General features: G+C 42.6%; 2 protein-coding genes across 5 annotated transcripts; one reads left to right on the top strand and one right to left on the bottom strand.

Annotated features, from left to right (window-relative positions):
• Window positions 1-1,479: 1,479 nt before the first annotated feature.
• On the bottom strand, window positions 1,480-9,857 carry eno1a (enolase 1a, (alpha)). 2 transcript variants are annotated; one of them, XM_068326758.1, is made up of 12 exons: window positions 9,706-9,857; window positions 7,512-7,606; window positions 5,464-5,559; window positions 5,273-5,331; window positions 4,490-4,559; window positions 4,048-4,181; window positions 3,699-3,921; window positions 3,071-3,268; window positions 2,498-2,699; window positions 2,293-2,401; window positions 2,122-2,180; window positions 1,480-1,972 (listed from the first exon to the last, which is right to left on the bottom strand). In XM_068326758.1, the coding sequence occupies exons 1-12, from the start codon at window positions 9,840-9,842 to the stop codon at window positions 1,909-1,911; spliced, it is 1,446 nt and encodes a 481-aa protein (XP_068182859.1). In that variant the 5' UTR covers window positions 9,843-9,857; the 3' UTR covers window positions 1,480-1,908. The 2 variants fall into 2 exon arrangements, with proteins under 2 accessions (XP_068182859.1, XP_068182851.1); XM_068326750.1 differs by lacking the exon at window positions 5,273-5,331 and adding an exon at window positions 4,941-4,999.
• Window positions 8,968-15,571, top strand: LOC137603378 (uncharacterized). Of its 3 annotated transcripts, none has more exons than XR_011037275.1 (2): window positions 8,968-9,596; window positions 11,243-12,022. XR_011037275.1 is itself a non-coding variant. In XM_068326779.1 (2 exons), the coding sequence occupies exon 2, from the start codon at window positions 14,080-14,082 to the stop codon at window positions 15,007-15,009; it is 930 nt and encodes a 309-aa protein (XP_068182880.1). In that variant the 5' UTR covers window positions 8,983-9,458; window positions 12,793-14,079; the 3' UTR covers window positions 15,010-15,571. The 3 variants fall into 3 exon arrangements, 2 of the variants coding, with proteins under 2 accessions (XP_068182880.1, XP_068182871.1); XM_068326779.1 differs by lacking the exon at window positions 11,243-12,022 and adding an exon at window positions 12,793-15,571 and having other exon boundaries at window positions 8,983-9,458; XM_068326770.1 differs by lacking the exon at window positions 11,243-12,022 and adding an exon at window positions 12,793-15,571 and having other exon boundaries at window positions 8,983-9,596.
• The last annotated feature ends 5,110 nt before the right edge of the window (window positions 15,572-20,681 follow it).

Below are 20,681 nucleotides of genomic sequence, written 5' to 3'. Positions count from 1 at the left end.
GGTTCTATTAGGTAATCAAGAAGCTGAATCGGATTTTTTATTTCGACGAGCTCTGGTGTGAACATTCTAAATGTCACCGGTGTGTAGTGTATCTTCTGAAAACAACATACCCATTTAGGTGTCTTTCAGCCTGAAAAAATATGGTTTAAAGGAAAGGGAATGCAATCAGGATGGATGGTTTTGGGATCCCAGAGGTCAAAGGAAACCATGACAAGAAGGTCAAATCCAGACAAATACCTCCAGAGGATAAGAGATGCTGAGATGCAAGCTTAGTGGTATATAAGCCATCAGTATATGTATATGTAGAATGTGCCCTACTTGTCATCAAATATAGTGAGATGGATGTCACTGCGGTGAAGACACGAGAGAATGCATGAAGAGACCATCAAAAATCCAGCACCCAGGGAGATTGGTAGGGTTGCTGGGGGGGGGGGGGTTATGGTTCAGAGTTGGGCGTTGTGATGGAAAAACATGCATGTATGAATAAGATGACATGAGAACTCCATGTCGCCTCGGGCTACAGGCAGCTTTCTTTGGGATGGTGTGCTACAGTAGCAGAAAATTGATTGATTTGCTGTTGATCTTTGGTGATACAGTACAAAACATGCTTATAAAATGTAGTAAAAGCCAACAAGGAGCTATTTTCATTGGCATTTTGAGTTGTGGTTGAGGTAAAACGTTTTGTACGTGGCTGCTAATTTCCAAATGCAAGCGAAGTGCAGTGCATATTTATAACCACTGGATGGCGCAGGTCTCAAAGAAAAGAACCCCCTGCACCTAAATAATCCACAACGTAAAATAACATGAGTCACTCATTCATCCTGCTCCTGTTTGAACTTTCAAAGGAAACACAAATATGTGTGACTGAATGAAATCTGTAGCAGCTGATAAGCACAGGATGTTTATTCATTTTGTAATATATTATTTCTTTGTACTAATGATTTGTAATACATCTCCTTGGTGACGACCAAACAATGGAGACAGGTTCAAACAGGGCTCACACAAAGTGTATTGGTATGGCACTGACCCAGCTGGCAAACCACCATAGTACTGTGCAGCTGGTGAAGACACTCATTCACCTTGGCACCGTTCAGTTAAAGTAAAAAAGAATAGAGCCTCTGGATTCTTTACCCTGGGGAGAGAAATGTCATCCTGGAGTACTGATCTCATGTGTCTGACTCTCACCACTCAGATTACATCAGTTTCTACAGAGAGGAGCAGTCATGGAAGACGAGGCCTTTCTGTGCAAATGCTTCTTTTATATAAAGAAGAGTTGTTTTGTCCACAATAACTTCGTGAGTCTAATCGTGACTCACTTGATGGCCGACAACACGAGGTTAAAGAATAACATCAGAGATTCACATCGACGTCTTAAACCATCAGATCCCTGATGTTTAAATAACATTTTTTTTAATAGATATGAGATTTGTAACCAACAGTTGAATAGTCGCTCTGTGGATAAAAAGAAGTCGTAAAACGTTTCAAATTATATTGTTTATTAGATCTGTCTACCAGTGCTTACAACAACACAAGACCTTGTCAAGTGCAACACATTGCACACACACAGTATTATCAATGCAGCTCCAGGCAGAGCTGAACTAAAGTTACAGTAGTTCAAACACTCAGCAGACAACCAAGACTCACTAAAACTCACAAGAAGCAAAGAAAATCTCAGTTAGCTGGACACGAACAGAGGGACAAACACCAGACAGGAGCTAAAGCACAGTCTGAGGATGAGCTGAGGCGGCGCTGGGGCGTTACATTTGCCACACCAGACTACAGACTTGGACCTTGAATTTAAGCATTCTCTCCTTCTCTCCAGACCAGACAGGTGACCCAGTGTTGCATTAATGTGTGGGGATTATTTATGAGCAATGGACACAAACAAGGCCAAGCAGCAAGTCATGTTCAGATGGGGTGCCTGAAGTTCTGGCCAGCAAAGCGGGCCTTGTCTCCAAGTTCCTCCTCAATCCTGGAAAAGAGTGATCACACTTTGTTCATTTGTAGGGACATTTACCATCAGCCTCTAAGGAATTCTGCACAAAACTAACACTTTTATCAAAGTTCAATGTCAGACTTTTACTTTATCATTTGAGAATCGTGTTTGTGGACTGGACTCACCTGAGCAGCTGGTTGTACTTGGCCAAGCGCTCAGATCGACAAGGTGCACCTGTCTTGATCTGGGGGGGGAGAAAAGCATTAGGGCAATCAATCTGAAAAAGTAAAACCCAACAGTTTTCGATATATATTGGGGTCCAAACCATGTTTTTAATACATAGAATAAACAAGGACCTGTCCAGTGCAGAGACCGACCACGAGGTCAGCAATGAAGGTGTCCTCTGTCTCTCCAGAGCGATGGCTGACCATCACACCCCAGCCATTGCTTTGGGCCATCTTCCAGCTAAAAAAAAGAAAATTGTCCCCCCACATGTTAACATGTACAACAGCCTCCAGACTGCATATTGTGTCAACACGCTGCTCTGTTATGGACACTCACGCCTGCAGAGACTCTGTGACAGAGCCAATCTGATTGACTTTAAGCAGGAGGCAGTTGCAGGCCTTTTCAGCCACACCCTTGGAGATGCGTTTCGGGTTGGTGACTGTGAGGTCGTCGCCCACCACCTGGATGCTTGTGCTGGCTGTGAAATCGGTCCATGCCTGCCAGTCATCCTGGTCGAAGGGGTCCTCAATGGACACCACTGTTAGAAAGGGAGAAAACAAGGTTGCAGGTTTAATATCGTGTTCATGACATCATTGGTTTAAATCTGCAACAACTGATTATTCTGACCAATCCGGTGCATCAGAAACTAGTTGCAAAATAGTCCAACATATTAAAAGCAAGACAAGGTTGAGATGAAATATGCAAACATGGAGATAATGTACACAAACGGCTGGTGTGCTACCAGTAAATGCATGTTGATGTCAAGCCTCATACATGACTCGATTTAAACAGCGCTGATGCTTCAGAATGTATGGGATGTTCAGGTGCGTGATAAAAAGATGTCATGTATGAGCGTACAGTCTAAAATGTCAAGACATGGACAGCTTACAGTCTGCTTAAAGAACCCACCAGGGTAATCTTTCACAAAGCCCCTGTAGAGGTCAGCCAGCTGGTTAGGAGTGATGTAGCGTTTGGGGTCGTCAGGAGACTTGAAGTCCAAGTCGTACTTGCCAGCCTTGTAGAACTCGGAGGCAGCAACATCCATGCCAATAACAATCTTGTCGGTGTAGCCTGCCTTGGCAATAGCGTTCTTCAGCAGCTCAAGAGCTGAGATGTAAACACAGTGAAAATGTGACTTGAGATGTTGCTTGAAAAATGAAAACAGTCACTTTCTACAAAGGAGCAGGTTCTACTCGAGCATTTACCATATCAGCTCCACAACCTGATACTGGAGTCAGAGGCTGGCACTGAAGCCATTCCACAGAGTGGAGGCCTTAATTTAGAAACCCGATGTCACCCAAGAGTCACATTATAAGTCAGGTTCTTCCCCCAGCAATTAAAGAATGTAATGGTTTAAGGCTCTCTAGTGACCATTACAGCTCAGACAACCATGTTTTTATAATAATCCTTAAAATAATACTTAAAAATAAGTAAAATACAACAAAGAAAGTCATTCAGCTGAATCCAAACTCTGTTGGCCTGTAAAGAAACTCATGTTGTGAAACTACACTTACTGCTCTGACTTTGTTTTAGTTACCTTCCTTGTTCTCCAGGATGTTGGGGGCAAAGCCTCCTTCATCTCCGACATTAGTGGCATCCTTGCCATATTTCTCCTTGATGACATTCTTCAAGGTGTGGTAGACTTCAGCACCAATACGCATGGCCTCCTTGAAGCTGCTGGCTCCTACAGGCAGGATCATGAACTCCTGCATGGCCAGCTTGTTGCCAGCGTGGGAGCCCCCGTTGATAACGTTGAAAGCCTGAAAGAAGGCAGAGGAGACATGCTTTCAGCCTAATGAGATCATTACTGCATAATCATCTTTGAATGAAGCATTCTACTGCTACTACGAGCAAATGGCTTAAAGTATCTACTCCATGACGCTCACAGGAACAGGGAGGATAACGTTAGGGTTGCCAGCCAAATCAGCAATATGGCGGTAGAGGGGAACGCCCTTCTCTGCTGCACCAGCCTTGCACACAGCCAGGGAGACGCCCAGGATGGCGTTGGCACCAAACTTGGCTGAGGAAGGATAGATTACAATAAAACATTACTGTCTTGTGAGATTATATTCTCCATTTTGTATTTTCTGTCTCAAGCAAAAATCAATAATTTATGTCCTTGAAATGAAAAGGTTGTAATTGACATTTCCATTGACATTGTCTCCTTCGTTCACTCACAGACCACAGCATGAAAGAGACCCTCAGCTTTTCTAAATGTGAGCAGTCAGCTTCTATCTTTATACATGACATAACCAGATTTGGTTATTGCTGAAAATATGTGACAATTCAGTCTCACAGAATTGATACCATCATAACAGAGCATCTTACACTTGTTGTCTGTGCCATCCATATCCAGCATCAGCTTGTCAATCTTGGCCTGATCCACAACTTTCACATCCTGGATTACACACAGAAGGATGTGATGTCATACTGAACGTGTAAGTGTAAGAAGAACATTAGAATATATAAAAGTTACTGCTGCTTTTTTATCAGTTACAAACAGCTTTTCTCTAGTACGTCAAGTATTTAATGCAACAGTTTACGGGATACAACATTTTTATAAAATTAAAAGACAGTTGTAAAATAGTGGAACAACAAACCACTGTTTTGAAGATCTTTGAAATATCTTACTATGGTGTTTTAAAAGGACACAGTTAGCCATTCAGAAACACTCAAACACGACTGCTGCCAATGTTAGGAATATTTGTTAGGCACTATTTTTAATAAATGTTCAAGAAGCAGGACACAGTAGTAGTAGTCAAACCATAAACAGCCCTACCTTGTCAACCAGTGCAGGTGCAATTATTTTATTGATATGCTCAACTGCTTTAGAGACACCTGCAGGGGACAAGCAGACCATGACTGATTCACACAGAGGAACATGCAGAGCAGACCAAACAGAGGGACACAGAGCACCTCATCCAATCTAATGGGGATGTTTGACTGCTAATGAACTGTAGGCATGTGTGGAGTATGGTATGGAGGTTTTCTTTTTAGATCAGTGAACATCTGTGAGTGCCTGTCAAGGTTAGTTTCCAAAGTCCAGTTCTCCATGCAGCGGTCAACACTGGCACGTCAAAGACCCGTCCTTTTACCTCACACTTTATTTACCTGGTTACACAATGCAGGGGCCAAGAATTCATTTACATGTTTAACTGCTCTTTTGACTCCTAACAGCAGGAAAAAAGAAGCATGAAGACCGAAATGAAGACCAATATCAAAATGTGTTGTCGTTTTGAAATGACACGTGCAAAGTTACAACAGGGTAGAGGTAAGTACAGAGGTCAGTGAAGAGACCTTACCTTTCCCCATGTAGCGTGTTTTGTCATTATCACGGAGCTCCAGAGCCTCATAAATCCCAGTGGAAGCACCGCTAGGCACTGCAGCTCTAAAAAGACCTTGAAGACACAGAGGACGTTTAGAAATGTCACCTCCTAAAGTGCTGTGTCATGAAGTGAAATTTTATCATATCATCCATCAAAATGAAATCATCAGATCAGAATTTGATATTTAAATGTAACAGAATTAGGACACGCAAGCACATTTAATAGAGATTCAAGTTTCAGTCAGGGTTGCTTCTTATTCAAACAGCAGGTTCAAAGCCCTTCATGTGCTCACCAGTCAGATAACGGTATTTCCTGCCACAGTAAAGTTCATTATTATTCTGTGCAGACAGACATAGAAATGGAACATTGCCCTGGCTATGCAGCAGAAGGCTGTGATGTAACAGGGAAAGACCAAAAACCAACTGAGCGTGTGCAGAATGCCAAGCCACACCCACACGTAAAGATGGGGACTTTAGATTCATTAAGCTGAAGATAAATTAGAGACGAATGCATATAGTTTTCTCAGTGGACCGGGGGAGATGGAATGAGTCTGAGGGGATTAAAGACTGGGGAAAGAAGGACAGAGCTGCACCGGGCCATGAGGACAGGCGCAACAAATTATCTGCATCACAGGCATTGCCAGCCTTGCAGATGGGGAACGCTAATAGTCCATCAGTCTCTCTTTGGAAATGCAGTGTGATGACATAATGTCAAAAATAGTGATTATCTTATAAGCTACTGCAATTTTAGTGGGACTGGTGCTGTATTTTATTTGTATTTCACAGAAATAATCTGAAACCAACGAGGTGATTTTTGCAGAAACATGTTCCCTCATGTTTGGAGACCACAGTGTAGAATGAGTGTCTGTGCAGGATGGCCATGCTTAATTTTTAAATGGTATGATGACATCCTGCTATTTAAAATATTGTACATAGACAGGCTGTGATTTTACTCATCTGGCCTTCAGAGAGACCATTTTGTGCTAACCTGGTCATACAGATGTTATAACATATGTTATTATAGAAACAGTGAATGTCTCTCTAGACGAGCAGAGCTGTTGAAATCACATCATTCTGACTACAAACACAGGAGGTTTACTAGTACAGCCGTGACTTAGCGGAGGGACGGTTGCATAACAGCAGAATCTTCTAGTAACTGACTGACAGGCGGCACGCAGCACGTTCACTTCGCTCTGTGCTGCTAATGTCGCCAAAAGAAGCCTTGCAGACATAAGAATCTTAATTAAGAATAAGGAAGACATTTACATCTAAACTAACAAAGAGGCAGTAGAAAAGAATAACTGATTTCAAGTCAACGTATTGAAGTCTATCCCATTCTACACACTTCCATGTAAATGACCATTCTGGTTGCTTCATTAACATTCCCTGGACATTACACTGGGTTGAGTTCCTCCTTTGTCTCAGCATTTGGAACAAACCAGACTAACAAACTGCTACAATCACACTCCGGTCATCAGTTAACGGAATATACTGATCTCATGTCAAACATTGCAGTGTTTATTTCATGCCCATGCATGGCATTATGTAATGATGCCCTCTGATGTACTCTGAATTCACCCTACATCAATTATTATGGAATCAACTCTTTTCACAGATTTGCTAGATGTACCTACTGCATGAACGATCTGTAATCACTACAGTACTGAGTGCTGTAGAGGCAGGACGACATCACACACAAGCTATTTTCATATGTCAAGCATTTGGACCCACTGGACTGACCAACCTAATCCAGTTTGAGTACAGTCCAAATCTAATAACTTTGCAGGGACACAACGTATGTCTCATGCTGTTAGCAGTAGTGTGTATTTACAATGTCATTACACACACTGGACAAGAATTACATGCTAAATTATGAACATATTGAAGTTACTGCTAAATAATGCACAAAGGCTGACGAGGAAATAACCTTTAATGTGCGACCAGGGCTTAGTGCCGTCCTTCACTATCATTTTGCTCTCATGCTACAAATTTATTATGTATTTATTTATATTAGCCATACAGTACCTTTCTTGGTATACAAGTCCACCTCCACTGTGGGGTTGCCACGGGAGTCAAAGATCTCACGAGCATGGATTTTCAGGATGGACATGGTTCTGGATCTGCAGATGAAACAACAGAGAAATGTAATTATCTGAGTGATGTTCTAAATGTCAAACAGAGCAGCCAGCCACCAAGCACTGTTACTTACTGAAGTACCTGGCTGCTCACAATGTTCTGTGAGGAGATAGTCACGAAGAAAAATAATGAATTGTGTAGGCGTGACTTATGCAGCAAAAAATACATTCAAGGTCTGTTGAGTTTACTCAATATGATAAATTACAAAATAGCATTGCAAAATGCTCACAAAGGTGAGCTGGAAGCACAACTGTTAAACAGTTAAGAGCTCAGCAATGTTATGCAGCAATGACACAATAAGTACGATCATGACTAACACAATACATCTTTGGTCTCTTATACATCTTGCTGATACGGTTAAAGGCCTGAGCAGTGGTCTAATCTCCCCAGGTCTTTGTTATCTCACAGAATTCCAGACGTGGTAGACAGACCCCTTACAGACTCAGACAGTCCGACCACGACTGCAGCTGCACCATTGATTCAGAATTGTTTATCGAGCTAGCACTGAATCCATACACCAACCTGCTCGTCTACCCTCCCTTCATGCATGATTGAACCTGAAGTGCATTGTACAAAGTTGAGCCTAAGTGCTCAGAGCAGAACCAATGGAAAATCCTTTGTCCTAAAAAGTACTGTATGTATGGAAACTTGCCAGTGGCCACACGTAATAGATAAAATGACCCAAACGCACATGCAGGCAGTGCTCTTTAGCTAAACAAATACCCTACAAAGTACTGGCTTTCTGACCTCAGACTTTTAACACTTACCAAAATGTGTCCTAGCTCTATTAAATGTTCTCAAGAAGGAAAAGTTTGTCAAATACTTTATCAGATTTTATCATCTTGTTTAGTTATTCTTCAATCAGATGGCTTCTGATTACATTTTGAAAAAATATTTAGGCTGCTTGTGTTCACATAACTGAATATGTCTATCCATTCGATTCCACTGAAAACATTTTTATAAAAAAAAGTGAAAAAAATACCTGCTAATATTTCTAAGTGTAATCCAAAATAGTACAACATGGTATTAGTGCTCTTTAATTCTTATAATAATATATATCAAGTTATCTCACTAGATCACTATGGTTCAAGGGTCAAGTTTAAACCCAGTAACACAAGAAAAAAAACGTCAACCTTAAAGAAATTGTGCTAAATAATCTGATGCATTTCTCATTTTCTGAGATCAAAAACTAGGAATCTCTGAGTTTTGGGGTGTTGATCAACATTGAATTTCTATTCTTTTATTCTTTCCCTTTTTGCTGCCAGTTCACTACAAACCTGAAGAGTAGAGATTAGAGGTGGTTACACAAAATGACACCCACGGAAAAATAAAAGTGTGTGTGCATGTGTGTGTCCTCAATTAGACTAATGGAGAACTATGAAGTCACATCTGTGTTAACTACTTGATGTATAAGCACTCATTACCATTATTAACAATGCAATTAAAACATTAGTAATAAACTTACAAACTACAAACAATTTGTCTTGTACAAGTGTTTCTTGGAGGTCTGTGCCGTGGAGAAACCAGAGGCCATCCCATGAAGGGACAGTGCATCTTGTGTAATCTTGCAGCAAACAGTAATTTTCCAAAAACCGGTGGACACACCCCCATGTTGGCCGCATGCAACCAGTAGTTCAATCACTGCAATCACTGGACCAGCAAGCGGAGACGCATTACCTTTAAACCATCTGGATTAATTAAACTCCAACAGGGTTTTCTTAATCAAAAGGACTGCTGGAAGTTGGACCTGCAACTTGACGCCCCATTCCGCCCACAGCCTTCAGTTCTAAATCGAGTGACAGTTCGCCTGCTGACGGCCTGGTTTAAAAATAGACGGTGAGCGACCCTGAGGCATAGAAACTAGCCCCGATGACCCGCCTGATGCCGACAGAAATGCTAAAAGCAGACAATCTAAACGTCTCCTTACGCAAGGTCAACACTTCTGAGGTGAATGTCAAGGATGTCCTACAACCTGTACGTATTCATATCATAGTAGAGTCGTCTAGACGACATCTGCTCGTCAAATCTTTAAAATTTGCTGTTTTATCCGAATAAAAAGTAGAAAATACGGAGTCAAAGTTACCTTTCCGGCCTAACTGCGTGCAAGGAAGATGCGGTCTCTCTCGTGCGGAAAGGCAGAGAAAAGGCGCTCGTGACGTTTTCTCGCTCGATGATAAGCGGTTGGAGTCCGGAAGGAGCGCTGCAACGGAGCGACGCCATTGGCTGGGACTGACGCACGAGCCAGACGAATGGGGGACCCGTTAGGTTTCATTATCAAGCTAGTGTGACCGTACAATTCGTTATCAAGCTAGTGTGACCGTACAATTCCACATGCGAGGTCGTAATCGTTGGGATTCTCAGCAAAAGCATGAACTTCACTTACTAAAAACATGTTAATGCGAGACAAACTGCCTTTTTCAAATTAATTTGTAGACATTGTCGGATTGCGAGGATGAACAAGTTGGGCGGTGGTGGAATGACGCATTGTGTGTACGTGCAGACAGGCAGGCAGAAATCTGCGACGCACCGATTCATTGTTGGTCACGTAGAATTTAGCGCTGACTTCTCTGTTCCATTACAAGTTTTAAAATAAAATAAAATAAAATTTGTTTTTTTTTTCTGTGGCAGCAAGCCTAAAAGAATAAAAGCATGACTGTCAAAATTGCTCCTTTTCCACATTTTAGTCCGTATCATTACTTTACGTAATATAATCAATAATCAAACTAAACGAGTTCATCTCTTACGTCTTCAAAAAGCGCAAATTTTCAGTTTTTAAATAAATCTAGGAGTCTGAAAGTAGTCAGGTCGGTCTTCGCTGGTGAATTTATGAGATACTACTGAATAATTATATCTAAAAGATTATTCCATGGTATTAATTTCAAGATTTGGTCCGATCTTGTGTCTGTGTTTAAAACACTGACTACCGTACATTTAAAATGCATGAACGCGAAGATGTAAATCTACATGATTTCTATTGAAGTTAATGATGAAATTCAAGTGACGATCACTTTGTGGAATGTTTTTCCTGAGCGCATTTGTTATCACTGGATATTGATTCCACTCATCTGCGCAACCGGTGCGCGCAGCAGCCCCCACGGCAGAGCTGTGGCACAACGCAAGCTTGCTGCATTGACCTTGAGACTCTCGTGTTAAATCCGACTGCGCCACCTGCTGTTCACACGCTTCCACAGCAGCCAGTGATTCACCACAGACATTACAGGGTTTGGTAAGTGATAAGTAACATCAAGAAAGAGGAATTTATTTATATATTTGTTTTCATCACTGTAAAGACTCTTGGTCCATATCGACCTCAAATGCCCTCTGTTGTGATATTAGTTATTTTATTTCCATGATCATGATCCATGATCAAGATTCCATGATCTAACTAATTGATTTAAAGACAGTAGTGTAAGAAATATTCAACTACCTAGACTTTAGTAAAAGTAATCATACAAGTATTTCACTTATTTAACTAAGAGTTTTGCTTTCACATCTTAAAGCCAGATGTTTTGCCAACATAATGTACACAAAGCAATAAAGCTTAAAGTAGTCTTGGTGGAGAGAGTATTTATTGTAAAGGACAATAGACTCATAAGTATCCATATTTTTTAATCCACCAGACTTGTCCCTAACGGGCACTGACAACAGAGATGACAGAACCTGAAACGGCACAGTGCTCCCTCTGGATTAGCAGTCACAGCCTCTACCTCCTCCTAGTCACAGATATTCTGTGCGGGTGTGTCAGTGATAGCCTCCAGGAGGTTGACCCTTCACCTCTTACTGCATGATGAAACCCCGTCTATACCTCCATCTCTATACCTGCACTGACCTCTGGCACAGCAGGAGCCACTCTAGCACTAACCCACCAAAGTATTAACTCAGCTCCATTTCTGATCCTTCCTCTTTCAGGGCTCCCTCACACCACCTCCACCTCAGTTTGTTCTACCAATGTGAGCTGTATAACAAATATTTGTATAGCACTCTTTTTCCCTTTGCCATCCACCTCCTGTATTGCATTTTGGTTACATTTTTTGCAATAAAATTAATGGCAACAAAAGTCAAACCCCGTAGCAGGCCCATCTTATTCCCCATTGTGTTAAAGGCTTTCAGGGGACCCTCACATGGGCCGAGTCAGTGAGAATCTTATATTACAGGTGTTCTAGAAGGTTTGCAGTATGGTATTGATGATCTGTAACGCACGACTTGCCATCATATAAAATTAGAATTTCATCATGAATGTTTGTTTCACATTCGTCAGCTTTTCGGACATGACATTCAACATGATTCTTGCTGATAGATGGTATGGAAGTTATTACAGTTCTTCAGTTATTTCTAGTCTTCTTTCTAGCAATTGTAACAGTCAAAAACATTTATATTTATCATCCAATCAAGTATTTTTAGCAAACTTTTTGTTTCTACTAATAAAAAGACTGCCATGCTCAAATTATTATGGAGTATTTATTAAAGTTCATTGTTAATTACTATTTAAAAACATCTTTAAAAAGTAAAGATAATACTGGCATATTCCTCAGTGCATCATGATACTATCATAAACCAGTTAGGCTGTCCCTAGGCAGTTCCGTATTAACTGCCAAATTGTAAAGGATATTCTGGGATGGATCTCGGATCCAAATGCAGCACTGTCTCGCAGCTAAGTCAACAATGACCTTTATCACAGTACTCAGGAGAGTCAGCGAACGCAGAACAGATATTCATACTAGCAACACATCTCTACGTTTCAGACAGTGGTAACAACAGACCCTATAAAGGTCCATTGGTGAATTGGGAATCCTCAAATGGCTCAGTCATCCAAAAGTTACGAAAAGGAAATAGGTTTTTAACTTTGGGACAGTGGACATTGGCAAATAGCCCAACTTTGTAATAACTTTTCTTAATTTGCAACTGCAAGGACTTTGAGGATTTCAACATCAACAGCCAAATGTGACCAAAGAGTAGGTCTGGGCACTACACAGGCCCACCTGTAATCCAGATCTGCTGTTGAAAATTACATAAAACATAAAAAACCTAATTCAATAACAAAGACCTTGGAATGCTGAACATCTGGAGTCATCACCTTCATTGCTCTCACATCGCAGCAGGTATTGTGTGTACTGCCGCTTTTAGTTGTTTCTTTTTTTCTTTTCAAAAGGTAATTTTCTGTACAATGCAGGAGATGCTCGGTGAGCCGAGCCTTGAAACAACTTTTACTCCAGTTTGTGGATTTCTCTGGAAATAAGTCCATCAGAATCACCAAGGAGGAGTTCCAATGGATTACAGGTGAATGATGTTGAAATCTATTAAATTAATTTGAAATTCCATCCATCCATTTTCCTACATCGCTTTATCTGCCGCTGCGGGTCACAGGAAGCTGGAGCTAATCCCAGTTGAATTGGGCCATGAGGCGGGGGAAACTCCGGGCACAATACCAGTGCACCGCGGAGCCACACAGAGACAGACAACCCTGCATGCGAACACTCACACGTATGGTGAATTTGGAACGGCCAATTAACCTGAAGCGCATGTTTTTGGAAGTGGGAGGAAGCCGGAGAACTCGGAGAGAACCTACACAGACACGGGTAGAACATGCAAACTCTGCACAGAGCGGGACTCGAACCTGGAACCGCCTTGCTGTGCGGCGGCAGCACTAACCACTGTGTCACCGTGCCGCCTTAATTTGAAACTATAATCTCTTAATGACATTATGCTAAAACTTCTGACTTGGATTAGTAACTGATTTCTTTTAGGATTTCCCAATGTCAGTGGCTGCATGGATGGCACCCACATTCCCATCAAGGCTCCTGACGTAATGAAGCTGATGTGTGATGAAGAAGTCTATTCACAGCATAAATGTGCAGGTACATGTAAATGTAATAGACTTTGCTGATCCCCCTAGGAAAATTGTTAGCACATTCTAACACACTGTTAGTTTAATCGCATACATATAGTATATATATAATGGGTACAGGCCCATAACACACACACAAGGGGCCTGTAGGCATGCAGTAGGGGGGAGGTAGAGTGGCGGACAGTTCCTTTGTGGTGCGCCCTAATGAGCAACTTATAAAGGGGATGACGCCTTGCCCAAGGGCGCCTCGACAGTGCTCGGGAGGTGAGCTGACACCTCCCACTGTCAGCTCACACTCCTAAAATCACACCGCCAATCCTGTGATCATTGGACGACCCACTCTACCAACTGAGTCACTGCCGCCTCATGTAGATTTACCACTGTTTCAGAAAAAATTAATGACTGCATCATAGATAAACTAAAATCTGTCCAGATCATATGTGAAGCTGCAGACTACATTTCTGATGAGGAGGCAAAGCGGTCAGGGCTGGTTCCTGACTCACGGATGTATGGTCTTACCTGAGCAACATACTAATGTAGTAGGTAGCATGAAGGTTTGAAATAACTCACTTGTCTCCGTCCATCCACTCTAATATATCATTGTGTAGCGATATGTCCGTTAAAAGCCAGAGCTCACCGGCAGTAGGAGGGGTCCGGATGAGCTCAGTTACTACTCGACCCTCCCAGACAACGAACCCCCGCAAGCCCCTCGTCCAGGTCCGCATTCATCTCCCTGATAAGCTCCACAGCCTCTCCGCCCTGGTGGACTCCGGGGCTGAGGCGAACATTATGGACTCCCAGCTGGCCCGCCAGTGGAACCTGAAATGCCAGTCTCTACCCACTCCTGCCCGGGCGCTGGACGGTCACCCCTTGGGTATCGTCACCCATGTCACCGCACCGGTCCAGATGTCCATTCCTGGAAATCATCAGGAGGCCATTCAGTTTCATCTGCTCCGGTCGCCCAGCCAGGCTATTATTCTCGGGTATCCCTGGCTCCGCCGGCACAATCCTCGTATAGACTGGGTAACGGGTTCCATTCTGGAGTGGAGTAAAAACTCGTCCGGGTCGCAGGGTTGCTGGAGCCTATCCCAGTGGACTTTGAGAAAGAGGCAGGGTACACCCTTGGTGCGATGCCAGTGCACTGCCGAGCCACATGAAAGACACACAAGCACCCACACAGTCACACCTCGGGACAATTTGAGACCAGCCATTGTTCTTGGTGGTGAGAGGAAGCCGGAGAACCCACGCAGACACAGAGAGAACATACAAACTCTGCACAGAGCGGGAATCGAACGAGGCTCAGTTGCTCATCATTGCTCATCCTGGCCAGCTCAGTTTTACAGGTCAAAGTCCAGCTCTGGCACAGAGGTAGCAGCTCCCATTTGCGACATGGAATTTTGGCTCTGGTACAACACATTCAAATATTTTAGCTCATGTGAAAAACTTGGGGCGGCACACATCACACATCAGCTTCATTACGTCAGGAGCCTTAATGGGAATGTGGGTGCCATCCATGCTGCCAGTGACAGTGGGAAATCCTAAAAGAAATTAAAGTTACTAATCCAAGTCTGAACTTTTAGCATAATGTGATTAAGAGAATATAGTTTCAAATTAAAGCGACAGGGTGGCGGAGTGGGTAGCGCTGTCGCCACGCAGCAAGGCAGTTCCGGGTTTGAGTCCCGCTCTGTGCGGAGTTTGTGTGTGTGTAGCTCCGCGGTGCACTGGCGTCGAGCCGGGAGTTTCCCTGCCTCACGCCCCAAGACAAGCTGGGATAGGCTCCAGCTCCAGCTCCAGCTCCAGCTCCAGCTCCAGCTCCAGCTCCAGCTCCAGCGACCTGCGACCTGCGACCTGCGCAAGCGGATGGAGCAGGTTGAGGAAAAAAATGAATGAATGAATGAATGAATTACAAACTTCAAATTCTGAAGACGGTTATTCTTGGTTATTACAACTATGCACTTTTTGTGATATATACTAATCTAATCTTGCAATTTCTCACAGGAAAAATATTACATTGCGCTTACCATCGTGGCTCCTTGAATAAAATTCTCTCAAGAAATACTAGCTTTCTTATATGATACTAGCGGGAACCCATGGAAATTCCAGGATATAACAGTAATATCAGAGTTCTTACCAAACATGAAAACGCATCCACTAAACATTTGTTCTGCAATGTCAAACATAATCGCAATGTGGAGGTGTCCCCATGAGGGATGACTCGTCGAATGGAAAGTTGAACGTCACGTGGAGAAGATAAACGAGGACACAGCAATGAAGCAGCGTGAGACAGGAAATTCAAAGCTACGCGGGAAGACGGTCACAACAGAGCGTACGAAACATGACAGGAAGTGTAACGAAATAAAACAGGAAATACTAACACAAATCCAAAATAACAACGGTCCTTCAAAGAAAGAGGAATAATCCAATCCAGCCAAATCCTTGTCCATAATGTGGTGAATAAACGATGACCTGCATAAGTGTAACCACCATGCAAAAAAAAGTTAGTTCCTGGTATATAATGTTTGAAAAGAAATGTGTGATATTACACACATAATATGATCAAAAATATACACCATATAATATAGCACATAATGTCATCATGATATAATGTCAACTACAATATCTCATTCCTCCAGATGAAGGGAGCTCTTCAAAACACCAATTCATGGTTGTTGACTACTTGATAATAGAGCAAATAATTTAACGCAGCCATCCCTACATTTACCTTTCCTGAATACTCTGTCCTAACTGAAAGTCATTCTAAATTGCAGATAAACAACGTTTTTATAGCTGTGTCAGCTATATGTCTGTCTGTCTGTCTGTCTGTCTGTCTGTCTGTCTGTCTGTCTGTCTGTCTGTCTGTCTGTCTGTCTGTCTGTCTGTCTGTCTGTCTGTCTGTCTGTCTGTCTGTCTGTCTGTCTGTCTGTCTGTCTGTCTGTCTATATCTATCTATATCTGTCTAATAAATAATTAACCTCCTGACTCAATTTATTTAAAGTTATTTCTTGATTATTTTAACTCATTATTTGTGTTTTTTCTCTCTCAATAAAATGCTTTATTTATGTTTTAATTCAGAACTGAAGGGGTTTTATGCCAGTTTTTCTACAAGGACTGAAGATGTGTATTTTGTATTATTTGTAGACAGCTGGGAGTTGCGATGTCTCCTCTTCCCCTAACGATGGCGCTGTAACCAAACACTACTTTTTTTTGGCGCTTCGCGGTTTGATTCTGTTTTGTATAGACGACAACCAGCAGGCGTTAACGTTCTACAGCAGGTGGCGCTCCTGATTTATCATGTGACAGGAACTTACTGAGGTGAGAAAGAATTTATTTGACGCTTTAAATGTTCCTGTTAATTTACTTTTATTTTTAATGCTTGATTTCTTTTACAATCACTTCACAATCAGCTATGATTGCGCTAAACCTATGATTTATTATGGTAGCAGACCATTAAAAAATGGATAGAAATAAGCATCAGGCACTTAAGGCCCTCCCAACCAGATCTGTAGCCAAAATGCAACTTTAATGGTATATAATTTTAATCCATTCAACCTGTCTCGGTCTTTTTTGTACTCAATTAAAGAGGTTTTTAAATTCATATTATGTGATGAAATTAGATCAAATATTTCACAGAAAGTAGGTATAATCAAGTAAATTTCATACATTTGAGTCTTCGGGAAGAGTTCAATATGGCCACCTCACAGTTGTACGACTTCCTGCCAAGCCAGGAAATATCACCTCAATGCCCCAGAGAGGATTATTGTAATTTCCAGATTGTGGAGAGAGAGAGAGAGAGAGAGAGAGAGAGAGAGAGAGAGAGAGAGAGAGAGAGAGAGAGAGAGAGAGAGTGTGTGTGTGTGTTAATTTATGTGTGAGAGGTGTACGATGGATGGGGGCTGGGTGGGGTCAGTATTAACATCCATTATAATGAAGTCTTTGACCTTCCACCTCTCATATTTGATATAAGCATTGCATTCCAATATCAAATTATTTCTGTGGGATAAAGGCTGAACAGATCCTCATCAGCCCAGACCTCAAGCAGATCAGAATATAGATGTCTGTCGTGAGGTTCAGGATCTGCCATAAGACATGAGACGGGTAAATGTTGCTTCTTGTTAACAAGGAGACAAGAACGTGTCCCCCTGCCAGGCCTGTCAATCCCTCTGAGATCAATAGGCAGGCTGCTGACAACATTATTAACCAGAGTCCTAAACAATGAATTACTGGGAATTACTACATTCTTACAGATTTTTTTTTTTTTTACCCGCGCAGCATGTACATTCTTTTTTGGCACTAGTAGCTCAAGGAACACGATAGTCCAATGGCACACTTTTTAAATTGGTACTACTCTTCCCATCACATCCATGCATTATGACTCAAGTCAGTGATTCAGATTCACACAAGGAAGAGATGAGATGATCACAACTGCCTGAGAACAAATGACGTGATCAGTGAACTCTTAGGTTCAATGGGAATTCCTAACCAGTGTGTTTCATATCTGAGGGCTGGTGATTCTTGGTCATGATGCTACAAGACAAAGCGAAAGCAATGTGATTCGTCAGACTTTTGAATTCAGACCCTTTTTCTGTTTCAGTTGTACCGTATATATATATATTTTGTATTTTACAGACGTCTGTCCTTTTTACATTGACTTTAATATCCAAACAGGGCTTATCCAACACGTTAAAAAACAATATAATGATGAAAACTTTTGCCTTCGTGGCTCCATTAGTATTTAATTATCACATAAAAAATGACATCATCCTGATAATAAAATAAAAAAAGTGACTGAGACTGAGACTTCTATAGTCTGATATTTTTAGCAGGTGACAGTAACCGTCTCAAAAGAAAGCTATAATCCATACTTATTATCAGTTAGCATGACTAAACTCAATTTTACACGGCGAAAGCTTCAGAGATCTCGGATCAAAGTAATATCTCCCACCCTCCCTTTTGGTCATTCATCAAGTTTATGCATTAGTGCTCATGTAAATTACATGATTGTTCTGATATAAATAAAGTCATACTAGATTAATATTCAATATCAGGATACAAACACTATTGAGTCCCAAACCCCCTCCCTACAGTGAGGAACAACCCTCACACCCACGTGATCAGAGGGTAGCTGATACCCCTTTGGTCTGTCTCATCAAGGCTGTGAAGATCTGCATCTCAGTTGTCACCTATTTGTCTTTGAGGTAGAAAATTCACTAAAATTAACTAGGCTATGACTTATAATCATGTGTTCCGGTTGAGCAGAGGCAAGCTTCCATCTCTAATCTGTAATCCATGCCATTTGATTGGATTATGGTATAACAACAGGCCTCAATAACAGAGAGAAGAAGTTAAAGAAACAGTGATGATCTAAACAAACACAGTGATGTTCCAGCAACTTGGTTTCCTGTCTTAATGAAGAATACTGACATGCAGGCAATGTTTTTGCAGTATATTGTACTCGTTGTTCTTGATAGGACCCTTTGGTACCTTAAACCACTGCTAACAGCGCCTTCAGCTAACCAATGTCTCCAATATCTCAGCAGAACATGCAATAGTATTGATCTTTTGCATGATATTTATGCTATTTGTTCAGACGGCTATTTTCTTCCACCTCAGGTTACCTCATAACTATTATTATTTGGTAGCATCCCATCAAATAACTGCGTGGGGCTGAAGAAAGGATGCTTCTGTGGACGCGTGGTTTTTTGTTTATATTTTGTGTGTGTGTGTGTGTGTGTGTGTGTGTGTGTGTGTGTGTGTGTGTGTGTGTGTGTGTGTGTGTGTGTGTGTGTGTGTGTGTGTACATGTGGCTGCTTCAGTGTTGGTGTAGCCATACATCGTACATGCTTGTGTGTTAACAAGTGTGTGCTTGTGTGTTGCGGGTGATGTTGACTTCCTGAGGCTGATTACCACCCTCATCCCAGCACCTTGTTTTTGCCCGTCTCTCCGCCTGTGTGGAAGTTGTGTGGGCACCCTCTGGATTGCCTAACCGCTGAAGCATGCCGGACCCTGTTATCCAGCTATCCATCTGTGTTATTGATTTTTTTCCCTCTTTGTAGAGTTTCATCTTTCCTCCACTTTTCTGTTGAGCGGTAGAGAGAGAGGAGAGGGAGAGCGAGAGAGAGAAAGGAGGGGCGAGCGAGGGGGCAGAGCAGAGATCTGAAAGCTGGTAGAAGAGGGCGGGTGGGGAGGTGGGGGGGTGAAGGGATGGAGCATTAGAGGAGCCGAGCGGTGGTGGGGCTTCTGAGGGTTGGGGTGTAAGAGGTTGGGAGGGCACTCATCCTGGACTCTGGATGAGCACAGAGAAGGAGGGAGGGAGAGAGAGAGAGAGAGAGAGAGAGAGAGAGAGAGAGAGAGAGAGAGAGAGAGAGAGAGAGAGAGAGAGAGAGAGAGAGAGAGAGAGAGAGAGAGAGAGAGAGAGAGAGAGAGAGAGAGAGAGAGAGAGAGAGAGAGAGAGAGAGAGAGAGAGAGAGAGAGAGAGAGAGAGAGAGAGAGAGAGAGAGAGATAGAGCGCCACTCTTGGAGTGTGAAGCTTTTTTCTCTCTCTTCGTTTCTCTCCATTCTCAGGGGAGTACCCTCCTCCTCCTCCTCCTCCTCCTCCGTCTCTCCGTCCGTCCTCCTCCATCCTGCTCGGAGGCGCCTCTGGTACACACGCTCCACTCGCCCTCCCCACCTCCGCTTCCTCCTCCTCTGCCTCTCCTCCGTCCGCCTGCCTGCCGTCTCTCCTTCCCGGGGGGCCTGGGCAGTGCTGGCGGCGCAGCCGTGATTTGCAGGAGATTTGTCTAAGTGAGAAGCAATTAGTGCGCCTAAGCACCACTAATGTATGCATGCTGGGGCCGCAACCGCCACCCCTCCCGCCTGGCGCTACCAGAGTCATGCTAGATCATTGTCAGTGTTCTCTTTCCCCGCATCCTCTTCTTGATTTGCATCTGCAGGTCAGCGTGTTGCAATCGCTCTCCTTCAGATGATCCATCCTCTGTGACTGTGTGAGCGGTCATCAGTTAGCCAATGGAAGGGGAATTTGTGCGACTATCTACATTGTCCATGTACATGTCTGTATATAGTCCTCTCTCCAGTAACGAGGCTGTTCAATAAGGTGCAGGGAGGCTGTGAACCTTTTGCCTTTTGAGTTTTATTCAGGGTGTTTCTGTTTCTCATCTTTTCTTCTATGTTTCGATTTTCAGCACAAAGGCAGCTCCAGCAAGCCTGGAAATTTCTGT

The sequence above is a fragment of the Antennarius striatus genome, chromosome 2, assembly GCF_040054535.1.
Source record: "Antennarius striatus isolate MH-2024 chromosome 2, ASM4005453v1, whole genome shotgun sequence".
In the NCBI taxonomy this organism is placed as follows: Eukaryota; Metazoa; Chordata; class Actinopteri; order Lophiiformes; family Antennariidae; genus Antennarius; species Antennarius striatus.
This window is presented reverse-complemented; position numbering and strand designations above follow the sequence as displayed.

Excerpts from the sequence above, each read along its gene's own strand:
- eno1a (XM_068326758.1), bottom strand. The coding sequence starts at position 9,842 with ATGGCGTCGCTCCGTTGCAGCGCTCCTTCCGGACTCCAACCGCTTATC. Across the intron at positions 4,560-5,272 it reads CCCCTGCATTGTGTAACCAG|GATGTGAAAGTTGTGGATCA; the intron begins GTAAATAAAGTG and ends TGTGTAATCCAG. Across the intron at positions 3,269-3,698 it reads CATCCTGGAGAACAAGGAAG|CTCTTGAGCTGCTGAAGAAC; the intron begins GTAACTAAAACA and ends TTTACATCTCAG.
- LOC137603378 (XM_068326779.1), top strand. The coding sequence starts at position 14,080 with ATGTCCGTTAAAAGCCAGAGCTCACCGGCAGTAGGAGGGGTCCGGATG.